The sequence below is a fragment of the Schistocerca piceifrons genome, chromosome 2 (assembly GCF_021461385.2).
Source record: "Schistocerca piceifrons isolate TAMUIC-IGC-003096 chromosome 2, iqSchPice1.1, whole genome shotgun sequence".
NCBI lineage: Eukaryota > Metazoa > Arthropoda > Insecta > Orthoptera > Acrididae > Schistocerca > Schistocerca piceifrons.
The window spans coordinates 1,026,257,972-1,026,270,295 of NC_060139.1; the positions used below are offsets into that span (position 1 = coordinate 1,026,257,972).

The 12,324-nt window shown below is 43.2% G+C and overlaps 1 protein-coding gene across 1 annotated transcript in view; it reads left to right on the forward strand.

The window, feature by feature from the left end:
* Positions 1-394: 394 nt before the first annotated feature.
* Positions 395-12,324, forward strand: part of LOC124777086 (general odorant-binding protein 83a-like) — a 39,067-nt gene continuing 27,137 nt past the window's right edge. The window contains exon 1 of the mRNA XM_047252366.1: positions 395-529. Coding sequence (XP_047108322.1) covers positions 458-529 — 72 coding nt within the window. The 5' untranslated portion in view covers positions 395-457. The remainder of the gene's footprint in view (positions 530-12,324) is intronic.

Genomic DNA, 12,324 nt, shown 5'->3' on the forward strand with positions numbered 1-12,324 from the left:
AGTGTAAGTCTCATAGAACTCGGAACCATTTTGAACCATTTTGAGCAGGTTACAATGACAGCAGGGTGATGTTTCGTAAACTCATAAATGCAAGAATGTTGCAAAAAGTCTGTACGCTAAGAACTTTGTTTCCGAGGAGCAATTTGATGTCTCATAAGTTCACTTTTGTTCTTGGACAGAATGTCGTCAGTCTCTGTGTGAAAAAAATTGCGTGTTTCCATGAGCTTAGCTGCGGAGGTGGAAGGGCGTCGAGGACAGCGCGTCCTAAAGACCCAGTGGTAGCCTGTGTTTTTGAGAGCCGCTAATGCGGGCTTGGCCAAGTGCAAATCCGGGAAGCGAGGCTGCCAAGGACGCGCAGACGTCGATGACGATCATTAGCCGACGAGTTGCCGCCCCCGAGCCTTTTTAAAAGTGTCGCGCAGTTGTAGCGCCGACAGCACATCACCATCACACCACAATGAAAGCACACGCGGCGTCGCTGGCAGCGGCTACGGTGGTGATACTGCTCCTGGTAGCGGCGGTGGTCCGGGTGAGTACCGAGCGCAGTAGTCGGCGAGTACCATGGTACCTACCGTGTGCACAATCTTGTAACTCGATGTCCGCCTCCGTAGCGCAGCGGTAGCGCTAGGGGGCCCGGGTTCGATTCCCGGCAGGGGTTGGGTGTTGTGTGTTCTTCATCATCACTGACACACAAATCGCCGAAGTGGCGTCAACTATAAAGACTTGCAGTGCGGCGGCCGAACCCCGAAGGGGATATCCCGGCCAATAAACGCCATACGATCATTTCATTTTGTAACTACACTACTGGCCGTTAAAATTGCTACACCAAGAAGAAATGCAGATGATAAACGGGTATTCATTGGACAAATATATCATACTAGAACTGACACGTGATTACATATTCACGCAATTTGGGTGCATAGATCCTGAGAAATCAGTACCCAGAACAACCACCTTTGGCCGTAATAACGGCCTTGATATGCCTGGGCATTGAGTCAAACAGAGCTTCGTTGGCGTGTACAGGTACAGCTGTCCATGCAGCTTCAACACGATACCACAGTTCATCAAGAGTAGTGACTGGCGTATTGTGACGAGCCAGTTGCTCGGCCACCATTGACCAGACGTTTTCAATTGGTAAGAGATCTAGAGACTGTGCTGGCCATGGCAACAGTCGAACATTTTCTGTATCCAGAAAGGCGCGTACAGGACCTGCAACATGCGGTCGTGGATTATCCTGCTGAAATGTACGGTTTTGCAGAGATCGAATGAAGGGTAGAGCCACGAGTCGTAACACATCTGAAATGTAACGTCCACTGTTCAAAGTGCCGTCAATGCGAACAAGAGGTGACCGAGACGTGTAACCAATTGCACCCCATACCATCATGCCGGGTGATACGCCAGTATGGCGATGACGAATACACACATCCAATGTGCGTTCACCGCGATGTCGCCAAACACGGATGCTGTAAACTTAACCTGGATTCATCCGAAAGAATGACGTTTTGCCATTCGTGCATCGAGGTTCGTCGTTGACTACACCATCGTAGGCGCTCTTGTCTGTGATGCAGCGTCAAGGGTAACCGCAGCCGTGGTCTGGGAGCTGATAGTCCATGCTGCTGCAAACGCCGTCGAACTGTTCGTGCAGATGGTTGTTGTCTTGCAAACGTCCCCGTCTGTTGACTCAGGGATCGAGACGTGGCTGCACGATCCGTTACAGCCATGCGGATAAGACGCCTGTCATCTCAATCGCTAGTTATACAGGGCCGTTGGGATCCAGCACGGCGTTCCATATTACCCTCCTGAACCCACCGATTCCATATTCTGCTAACAGTCATTGGATCTCGACCAATGCGAGCAGCAATGTCGCGATACGATAAACCGCAATCGAGATAGGCTACAATCCGACCTTTATCAACGTCGGAAACGTGGTGGTACGCATTTCTCCTCCTTACACGAGGCATCACAACCAACAACGTTTCACCAGGCAACGCCGGTCAACTGCTGTTTGTGTATGAGAAAGCGGTTGGAAACTTTTCTCATGTCAGCACGTTGCAGGCGTCGCCACCGGCGCCAACCTTGTGTGAATGCTCTGAAAAGCTAATCATTTGCATATCACAGCTTATTCTTCCTGTCGGTTAAATTTCGCGTTTGTAGCACGTCCTCTTCGTGGTGTAGCAATTTTAATGGCCAGTAGTGTAGATAGTCTTCTAGGAACAGAGGAGTCGGTGAGTCGTCGGATGATTTCGGTCCGTTCGGATTGTTTCCGCCCGTTGTCGATCTTAGCTAGGAAAGAATACAGGGTGTTTCAAAAGTGGTGGTCAATGTTCAGGTATTTAACAGGAAAGATCATTGGAAATAAAATAGTCAAGTAAACATGGGGTCTAAAACGCATACCTTAAGAGCAATGAGCAATTCTTGATCTTCGATACTGTGATGCAAATCTCTTCTACTGCAAGCTCTTTGCTTTCCATATTTTGGAAAGTGGTAGTATGGTCCAAACAAAGAAAAAATGTCCAGTAAACATGTGCTCGAAAATGTATACCTTATACGTTATGAGCACTTGTTCATTAGAAGAGATGTGTTTCAACATAGCGAAGATGAACAAGTGCTCATAGCTCTTAAGTTATGCGTTTTAGGGAATATGTTTACTGGACTTCTTTTCTTATTTTAGTCCATACTACCACTTCCGAAAATATTTAAAGCAAAGAGATTGCAGTAGAAAGGATTTGTTTCACAGTATCGACGATCAACAATTGCCCATAGCTCTTAAGGTATGTGTTTTAGACCCCATGTTTACTTGACTTTTTTGTTTCGAATGATTATTCCTGTCATATCCTGGAATATAGAGCATCAGTTCTGAAACACCCTGTTTAGCTGGTGAGAGAGCGTTACGGAGATGCTAAACAATCTCCACTGACAGACATTACCAGAGAGGCGTTGTGCATCACGGAGAGAGCTACTACTGAAATTTCGAGACAATACTTTTTCAGGAGGAGTCGAACAACATGTTACTTCCACCCACATACATCTCGCGTATTGACCACGAGGAGAACATTCGAGAAATTAGAGCGAATACAGAGACTTACCGGCAATCGTTCTTCCCACGCAGTATTCGCGAATAGAACGCGGTTGGAGGGATCAGACAGTGGTGCCGAAAGTACCCTCCGCCACACATCGTTAGATGGCTTGCGGAGTATGATGTTCATGTAGCGCGCCATAGCAGTTACACTGTCTGATCGAAGGTGGCGTCGACAGCTCGTGGTCTTGTGGACGGTAGTTCAGCGTGTTCGGTCAGAGGGTTAGCTGCCCTCTATTATATAAGACTGAGTGAACGGATCAATGATGAACTTGAACAGGTGTCATGTGACGAACAAATGCAACAAACAATTACGAACATAATGAGACCAGAAAAAAAAAGTGGCTAGCGTTTCTGCCTCTGGGTTCGATTCCCTGTCGGGTTGGGAATTTTCTCTTCCCGGGGATTAGGTGTGTTTGTGTTGTCCCCATCATTCTATCATCATTCGTGAAAGTGACTAGATTGGACTGTGTAAAGATTGGGACTTTGTACGGACACTGATGACTGCTCAGTTGAGTGCCCGACAAACCAAACATCATCATCGAAAGCGTCGGGTCACCCCCATGTAGTGCGGAGTTGACTACTACATGTGGCGGACTGGCCAGTACAAAGATAGGCAACGACTATTTTGTAGTCAGCACAGAAACAATATGGGTCAGCAGAGCTCAGTGGCTTCGAACGTGGACTAATCATTGGATGTTCATCTGAGGAACTTGTTCATCAGGGACATTTAACCTTTTTAAAGCTACCCTATCGACTGTTGGTGATGTGATTGTGAAGCGGAACCTCGAAGGAACAACAACAGGTAAACCAAGGCCAGAGAGGCCTCAAATACTGGCGGACAGGAACCGTTAGGCATTGTAGAGGGTCGTTGTAAAAAAACAGCGTCTAATTAGAGAAAGGAATCACTCGTGAGGTCCCAAGTGCTATCAGCAGTCCAACTAGCGCAGTGCCTGTGCAAAGGGAGTTAAAAAAGAATAGGGTACAATGGGCGAGCAGTTCATCGTAAGTCACATATTTCTGCAGTCAGCAGCAAACAACAACGGCGCCCATACCCGGGAGCAAGAGTGTGCCGCACCCCCCCCACCCCCACCCCCTCCCCTTAGCTCTCAGGAAATGGAAAGAAATGCAGTATATTCAGCTGCTTTTCTTTCAAGAAAATGATTTAAAAGTCGGTATTACGCAGATCGGAAGTGGAACTTTTTTGTGATTTCTCAGTAGTCGCCACTCGTCTTCCAAAATATTAAAAATAATCCATACCTCCAGGGCTAGCACCCCCCCCCCCTCCAACAAACTATCGTATGGGCACCCTTGGCGAAAGGGATGGGAAAAAGCGACCGGTCGAAACAGGCACCGGTATTTCAGTTACGAAAACTCGGTATTTTTCGGTAGTTGTTTGGCCATGGTTATAACATGTGTTTTTTATTTTATAATAACAACTGGGTAAAAATACCGAAATATCAGTTAGACATAGCAGCAGTTCTGAAATTTTTGGTTTCGAAATAAACCTTTTTTTTAAAAAAAAAAAACAGTAGTTTTTATTGCTAAAATTTCCATTCATTTGAAATATTGCGTTATAATACAAAATGGTAAAAGCGGTCTATGCCTTTTTGATAATAATGACGACAGAAACTAGCAACGGAACACACGCCATAAGAACTGGTACAGCGTTGCTGTGACTATAACGTATTTGTTACCATGTGGCGTGCCCTATTAGCGGATACGCGAGTACATGCATTTTTCCATCTGGACTATTAGCTGGCTTATGACTGTCGTCGTTCGGACATCAGTTGTATTGCAGAATGACATCATCTCTAGTCTGGAACTATTTTACGAAGTGCAGTATCAATGAAGTATAATCCTCCATTTCCCTTGAAAAATTAAAAATGGGAGGAGCCACAACAAACTTGCGACATCATATGATGAGAATAGTTCATAGTTCACGATAAAAATAGAAAGCGGCTGATCTGCTGCCTGTCTCTACATAACAGGATTTTATCCACTAGTTGCCCTTGAAATCGAACAAATTAACTCGGAGAAACCTGTTTTCACCCTTTAGTACTGACCTCATAATGCCCAGTGGTACGACACCTGATTAAAACGTGATTTTTGAGCAGAGTTTCAAAAAATTAGAATCAGTAGGAGAATACAGGTGATTTTTTCTAGTATTCAATCACTTTTCGAAAAAAAAAACGGTGGGCCGACTAAATTTTGTTTTATTTGCCTATTTAATTTAATGTTTTTGATTCTACTCATCACGAAACTAACGCAGTCAAAGTTGTTCCGTCTTTGTTCCGTTTGTGCGTTTGTTACAGAAAATAGCAGGAACAAAAAACCGAAAGTCGATTACTTCAGAAATCTGTTATTTTGGGCGGTTTTAACAGTCGGGTCAAACTGGAGTCGAAGAAAACCTAATATAACAGAAAACAAGTTGTTTCAACGATAATCACCATCCCTACTTGATAACCGATGCCTAAAGTGTGCCGGCCGGATTGGCCGAGCGGTTCTAGGCGCTACAGTCTGGAACCGCGCGACCGCTTCGGTAGCAGGTTCGAATCCTGGCTCGGGCATGGATGTGTGTGATGTCCTTAGGTTAGTTAAGTTCAAGTGGTTCTAAGTTCTAGGGGACTGATGACCTCAGAAGTTAAGTCCCATAGTGCTCAGAGCCATTTGAACCATTTTGAGCTTAAAGTGTTCTAAAGAGCGGCACCAATGGACAGATGGTTGCTGGAAATGAGTGATTTGGAATGATGAATTACGCTATACCCTGTGGAAGTCCGATGGAAAGGTTTGGGTTTGCGAATGTCTCGAGAACATTACCTGTCATCACGTGTAGTGGCGGAAGTGAAGTATGTAGAATGTAGTGGCGCGCTATGGGGATGTTTTTAGTGGTTAGGACGTGGTCTGCGTGTTGCCCTTAAGAAAACGCTACATGCGAAACGGTATGAACACATTTTACAACGTTGTTTCCTGTAGACAGTAGCGGAACAGTTGTTTGTATTAGAATGACAATTCACCCTGTCATTAAGCAGCATCCGTGAGGCAATGGTTTGTGGACCCTAACAGTCCTGAAATGGGCTGACCTGCCCCGAGTCTCGACCTGAACAAAATGAGACATTTTTGGGATTAGTTACAAGGTCGATTTCGACCCAGACCACAGCATCCATCATCACTACCTTCTACAGTTTCGGCCCCTGAGGAAGAATGGTCTGCCGTTCTTCTACAAACCTCGTTCAAATGGTTGTCAGCAGAGTTCAACCCGTCATAAATGTGAAGGGTGGAGGCAGTCCATCAACAGTTGTCCAGACACTTTTGGGTACAGCATTACAGAAGGCACTGAAAAGTATGGTATTCTATCATCATCGTTATTAAGAAATTACCGTTGCTGGGAGTTTAGACGTCGATGTTTCAGTATCCTTACTGAAATCTGTGGAACATCGATGTCGACCTTCAATGTTGTCAAAAAGCTAGGCTACTTGTTGCCACTGTCAATAAATTTTTCGTCATTTAAACGATTCTTTCTTCTGAACATGTCTTTTAAAGACACCACTGCAATTTTCTTGACTTGTCAAATGTGACCAAGCGTCAAGAGGAGGGAGATGCAAAACTTTTGACGAACTCAGACAGGAAAATAGGCTGTTGTAGCTAAGCGTGGACTAATCCCTTTACTTTTCATGTTCTCGTGTGGACGACAACACGTCGATACGTTTTTGGAAAACGGGAGACTCGATTTTAATTTATGCACTGAACATTATAAAATAGCGCAAGAAAAGATAACTAACTTCCTGGCAGATTAAAACTGTGTGATGAGCCGAGACTCGAACTCGGGACCTTTGCTTGTTGCGGGCAAGTGCTCTACCAACTTTTTTTTGTGTTAATCTCATTTTTTCATAATTGATCGTTGTATTTGTTCGAGGTGGACGTCCTATGACACTTGTTGAAGTTCATCGTTGATACATTAACTCATTTTTTTATTATTATTATAGAGGGCAGCTAACCCTCGGACCGAACACGCTGAGCTACCGTGCCAGCCACCAACTGAGCTACCCAAGCACGACTCACGCCCCGTCATCACAGCTTTACTTCTGCCAGTATCTCGTCTCCTACCTTCCAAACTTCACAGAAGCTTCCAGGAGTGCTAGTTCTGCAAGTTTCGCAGGAGAGCTTCTGTGAAGTTTGGAAGGTAGGTGACGAGATACTGGCAGAAGTAAAGCTGTGAGGACGGGGCATACTGTCTCTGCAAACCTAAAAAATTGCAGTTAAATATGTGAGCTGTGCAGCAAGATCGAAAGTTTCTGAAAGACTATTCTCAAATATGCTCTATCAACAACGCGATACACGAATGGGGACACTTTTCTCAAAAATATCATTTTTATAATCTGTAAACAAAAATTGCGATACGGGATGTTAATTTTTACTTTATTTCTAGCTTGATAAATATGATTTTATATGTATTTTACGCTGCTTTTTAGGACGTTCAATAAATTAATCATTTAGCATCGATGTAAGAAATATCATTGAGTTGGTGACAGTTATTACTTGCTATCAATGTTTAGACATCTCCTGATGGGAGGCAGTGCTATCGGGCTTGCTACTCCTGTAACTCTCCTGCTCTCACTGAATCTGCCACGCCAGACAGTGATCGTGTGCTTATATTCCAAGCATACTCGGCGAAAATGCCACACAATGTAAGGTTACTCCTGAATACCTCCGGGATTTCAGAAAAAGACTGCCCCAAAACTACAAGAAATATGGTACAGAAAAATGATACATGCCGGTATCCGGGTATAGATCACGGTGGGCAACAGGCGACCCATTGGACGGATCCAGCCCGTGATTGGTTTCAATCTAGCCCGCGGTAGAAATTCATGGGAGAGTGAGCAAGGCGATTACGTTTTGTTTCGGCTGGCATGCACTTTCGGGAATTTCCGCCGACTCTCGGCTAGCCTTGAAGTTTGTTGCTCATGACACAGACCCATGGAAGTTTCGCTTACTCTGTGCATGTGCAATGCCACTTCACCGTAACTGGATTTGAACAACAAAGAGAAACATGTTTCCAGTCTAAGTGTGGCATTATGGCCCATGTGCTAATGTGTGTGCGGAGAGTGAGAGAAACAGCTCACTGCCTTAAAAGGGTGCGGAGTAAGTATTTTCACCTCTGAAATTGTGTTGACTCCATCGATAGGCCCGGCAGCCCCTCGGTAGAGTCCGCGCAGTATACTGTGGCCGATGTGCGGTGACCGGCTTTTGTCCAAAGCGCTGGGCGAGTTCATTCGTTTGTTCAGAAGGGGAGGCCGGTCAGCGATGACAGACTCAAGGCGCACGACTTGTAATCTGTCTCAAACGATTTTACTGAAACTATTTGTTAAAAAAACTTCATTTGTACTTCACTTTATTGCTTTATATGTCAGATTCATGATAATGTCCCCTTCACTTCGTTAATGGTCGTAGTTATTGTGATATTTACGTGGAAGTAATGCAGTGAGCGAAATCAGAAAAAGTTTGCAATGAAAACTAGAGGTCACTATGATTTTGTGTTTGGTGCATATTTCATAATATGTCGTAGCGTATGAAATTTAGCTATAGTACTGAATTTTTATTTAGAATTGGGTAGAGGAATGTGATCTGACGTAGCACACACATTTTCGATTGCGCCTCGCCAGCGATAAAGCCTGAGTGAAATATCCACAACATTCCTCGTATATCGAAATGAGATTTTGGCAAATGATAGCAACCAAAGAGGAGAGTATTTTGCCATGCGGTTATTATGCAAAACTTCAATATCTACCGTGTCATTGCAGTAACTAAAGACTTTTTCAATGAAAGAATATAATTTTAAGGACCATCTACAGCTAGTGACACGAGAAAAGCTACGGGTTTCGGAACAACGTAAATAAAGACATTTAGACATTTTTGTACCACGAATGTGCTTTTTCATGAGCTACTGACCATACTTTTCCTGAGTCCCCTCACTAAATAAACTTAATGAACCACTGTCTCAGAATTGTTCATAATAGTATCCACACATGTTAGTGAGGTGAGACTGTGTCAGCTCAGCTGCGTTTTGGCAAAAGGAGCAAATTTTAACATGGCACCAAGCGAAATGTGTAGGTTGTACTCAAAATTCGCCACTCATGACATTTCTCTGAAAGTTACAAATGGTTAAAAAGTCAGACGAAAATAAATAGCTGCATTTTCGGCCGAATTATTTTTAGATTAACCAAAGCATAGGTGACAATAGATCTTTTTGAATAGTCACCATTCAAGTGTGGACATGGAAGGACCCCACTTAATACTTACAAAAAATGTGATCATAGGCTTCAGATTAGAACATCATTTCCCCTAAAACGCCTGCCTGTAACCCCCACCACTACTGTTCTTCCCATGCATGCGCTGCCATCTGCGCAGTGTGCATCTATCCGCCATAGGATGTTGTATGAACTCATAGTCGTGAAACACTCTGTCAATGGTGTCACTGGATGCAGTGTGGAAGGGTGTAGGATCAGCGTACCACTCTCGTAAGCACTGTTATTTTTCATGACCTAGAGCCGCAACTAATCGCTCAAGTAACTACTCAGCTTGCCTCACGAGACTGAAAGCATCCCATTCCAATCCTGACACCAAGAAAATATCCCAGACAGGATCGAATCCAGGTCCTCTGCATGGCAGTCAGCCGCATTGCCTGCCCTGCACAACTAAGGAGGCATACGCTAACGACATCAAAACGTTATTTACTGCCTAGTGTCTACATCTGTATTACACATTCATAGATCACAAATGTTGATAACACACGACAATGGCTCAAAAATTATCAGCTACTCCTGAAATGCGCATATGTGAATAATAGTAGGGACTATAACTTTGTGAACAAGCTCACGCATAAAATTCTGTGCTAGTTCATAATATCCGCCATGTTGGATTACTCGATGTCACCGTATTTCACAGTTCGCTCTCTTCTCAGTGGTATCAATTTTTCTGTTTTCCAGATGAACATAAAATGAATGTACTCTTAAGAAAGGGTGTTTTGAGGCATAATTTATTAGTGTGACATGTCAGGAAATGGGCAGATGCTATGGTTTTGACTTAATGCACTAGGAGCGTTGCTGCTGCATCACATGAAGAACTTGGCCCACAAACTTAAGTAGTACATGAATCACGCCCACAAGTCACCAAAAGTTGCCCATGCCTGGTATAGAACGTTTCCCCAAGGTTCAATCCATACGATGACATAGTACAAGAGTGCACCAGTTGGGGTAGTAAGTGTGTCAGAACATGTAGACAAATCATCCACTAATTACAGTCAGACTATGGTATAATTTGAGCATCTACAGTGTGAATTAAATCTTGGATAGATGCTCTATCCACTGATATGTGTCTATTTTCCAACCCTGAATTTACTTATGAGTAATCCTATACTGTATGTGGCACTTATGCAGTTTAGCAGGTACGGAAAAAATTTATCAATTTTTTTCAAAATTTGATCGATTATAGTCAAATTTGATACGCTGATTACGAATACGATATTTATTTTCGCCCCAGTCAATTATTTACATCAAAAAAATTGTTTTAAATTTTTTTAAAATTTTTTTATTTTTCAATATTTTGTCGATATAGTGAATTCTGATGCGCTGATTTCGAATATAACATCCATTTTCATTTTCCCTTGACCGTCGGCGATATCTTCTGCCCGACAAGCGCGGCGCTGCCGATGACGCAACATTGCGTAATACACTAACTAATCAGTATTTTCAAATCATAGGCGGCCGCTGCCGCGGCCGCATTCCAAAAAAAAGACTCCCAACCTAACCTCAAGTGGGCTACGCTACAGATCACTTTATTTATGAAAATACAAAGTACAATCACCAACAAACTTTACATATTCACCCACAAAGCTCTCCAAGCCAGATACATTTGGAATGAAAAATTTTTTCCGTACCTGCTAAACTGCATAAGTGCCCTGTATGTATTGTAGTGCGCAATTTTGTGGTCCCCATCTTTCAACTGCCTAGTTTGCTAGTGATTGTGAACTCTAAAGAGTGTAACATACTTTGAAACACTTATTCAGACTGTATCGCACTTTTATATTCTAACTTCTACACTGTCAAGTGCTGCTCATTTGGGGAGAAAAAGCTGTTATGTGCCAGACTATGAATCCATAGCTCCTGGGTTTGATCCCTAGTTAATTCTAGAATTTTAATCTGCCACTTATCACTTTTTTCACCTGTGGCAATGTCTGTTAGTGTAAAAAAGGTCGAATTGAACTGTGGACTACATTAAACTGCAAGTCCCCTTATAGCTGGATATGAAAATCTGATTAAAGCTCAAAGAAAGGCAATCCTAGTAAAGCATTGTGGTGTTCAAAATGACTTTCAGGTTGAAATTTCGTGGGTGATTTAAAGCTGAATGTTGGACCAGGTCTCAAAGCTGGAACCTCAGGCAAAGGAAAATATATAGACTAGTCAGGTGTTTTTCTTGCAAGAAAATTATTTAAAAGTCTGTACTATCTAGGTTTTTAACTAGGTTGTAAATGGAACTTTTTCATGGCTACTTGCAAGTTGCCATTCATCTTCCACAGTATTCAAAATACTCCATACCTTCAAGTCTATGCCCCCACCCCTGCAAACTGTCAATGGGTGCCCTTACTACCAAATGATCTACCTGACCACAGTTCATGAAGTGCACTCACAACTTTATTTCCACCAGTACGTCTCTCCTATCTTCCAAACTTCAGTCCCATAGATTGTGGCTAAACCATTTCTTTGCAACATTCTTTCTTCCAGAAGTGCACTATGTTAGTATGTAGGGAAAAAATTCATTTAGATAAGCCTGAAATGGTTCAGTCAGAGAGCACTGTTTCTCCATGTTTATTTGCAGTCATGCTGCCTGCAGTACCTCCCATAGCTCAGCTACTGAAAAGTGTGTGTTGGAAGATCCATACAAGCAACAGCAGTTAAGATTATCTCAAAGATGTTGGCAAGGACCACGAAAATTTGAGGTCCTGGATAATATTAGGACCTGTACTGCTCCAGCCATTTGAGGACATTTCTAGCTGGCTGACAATGTCACAGCATAAAACTGTTGAGGCTTTCACAGCTGCTTGACATGTTCCCTGTTGGCATTCATCTTGGGACCTTCAGCCAATAGCCATTTAGCAGTTTTTTCTGATGTTCTGCCAGCATAAGTGGCTACCATTCCACTCTGCCACCAGCAATGGAGAGTAATTCTTGAACAATGCTAGGCACTTGTGA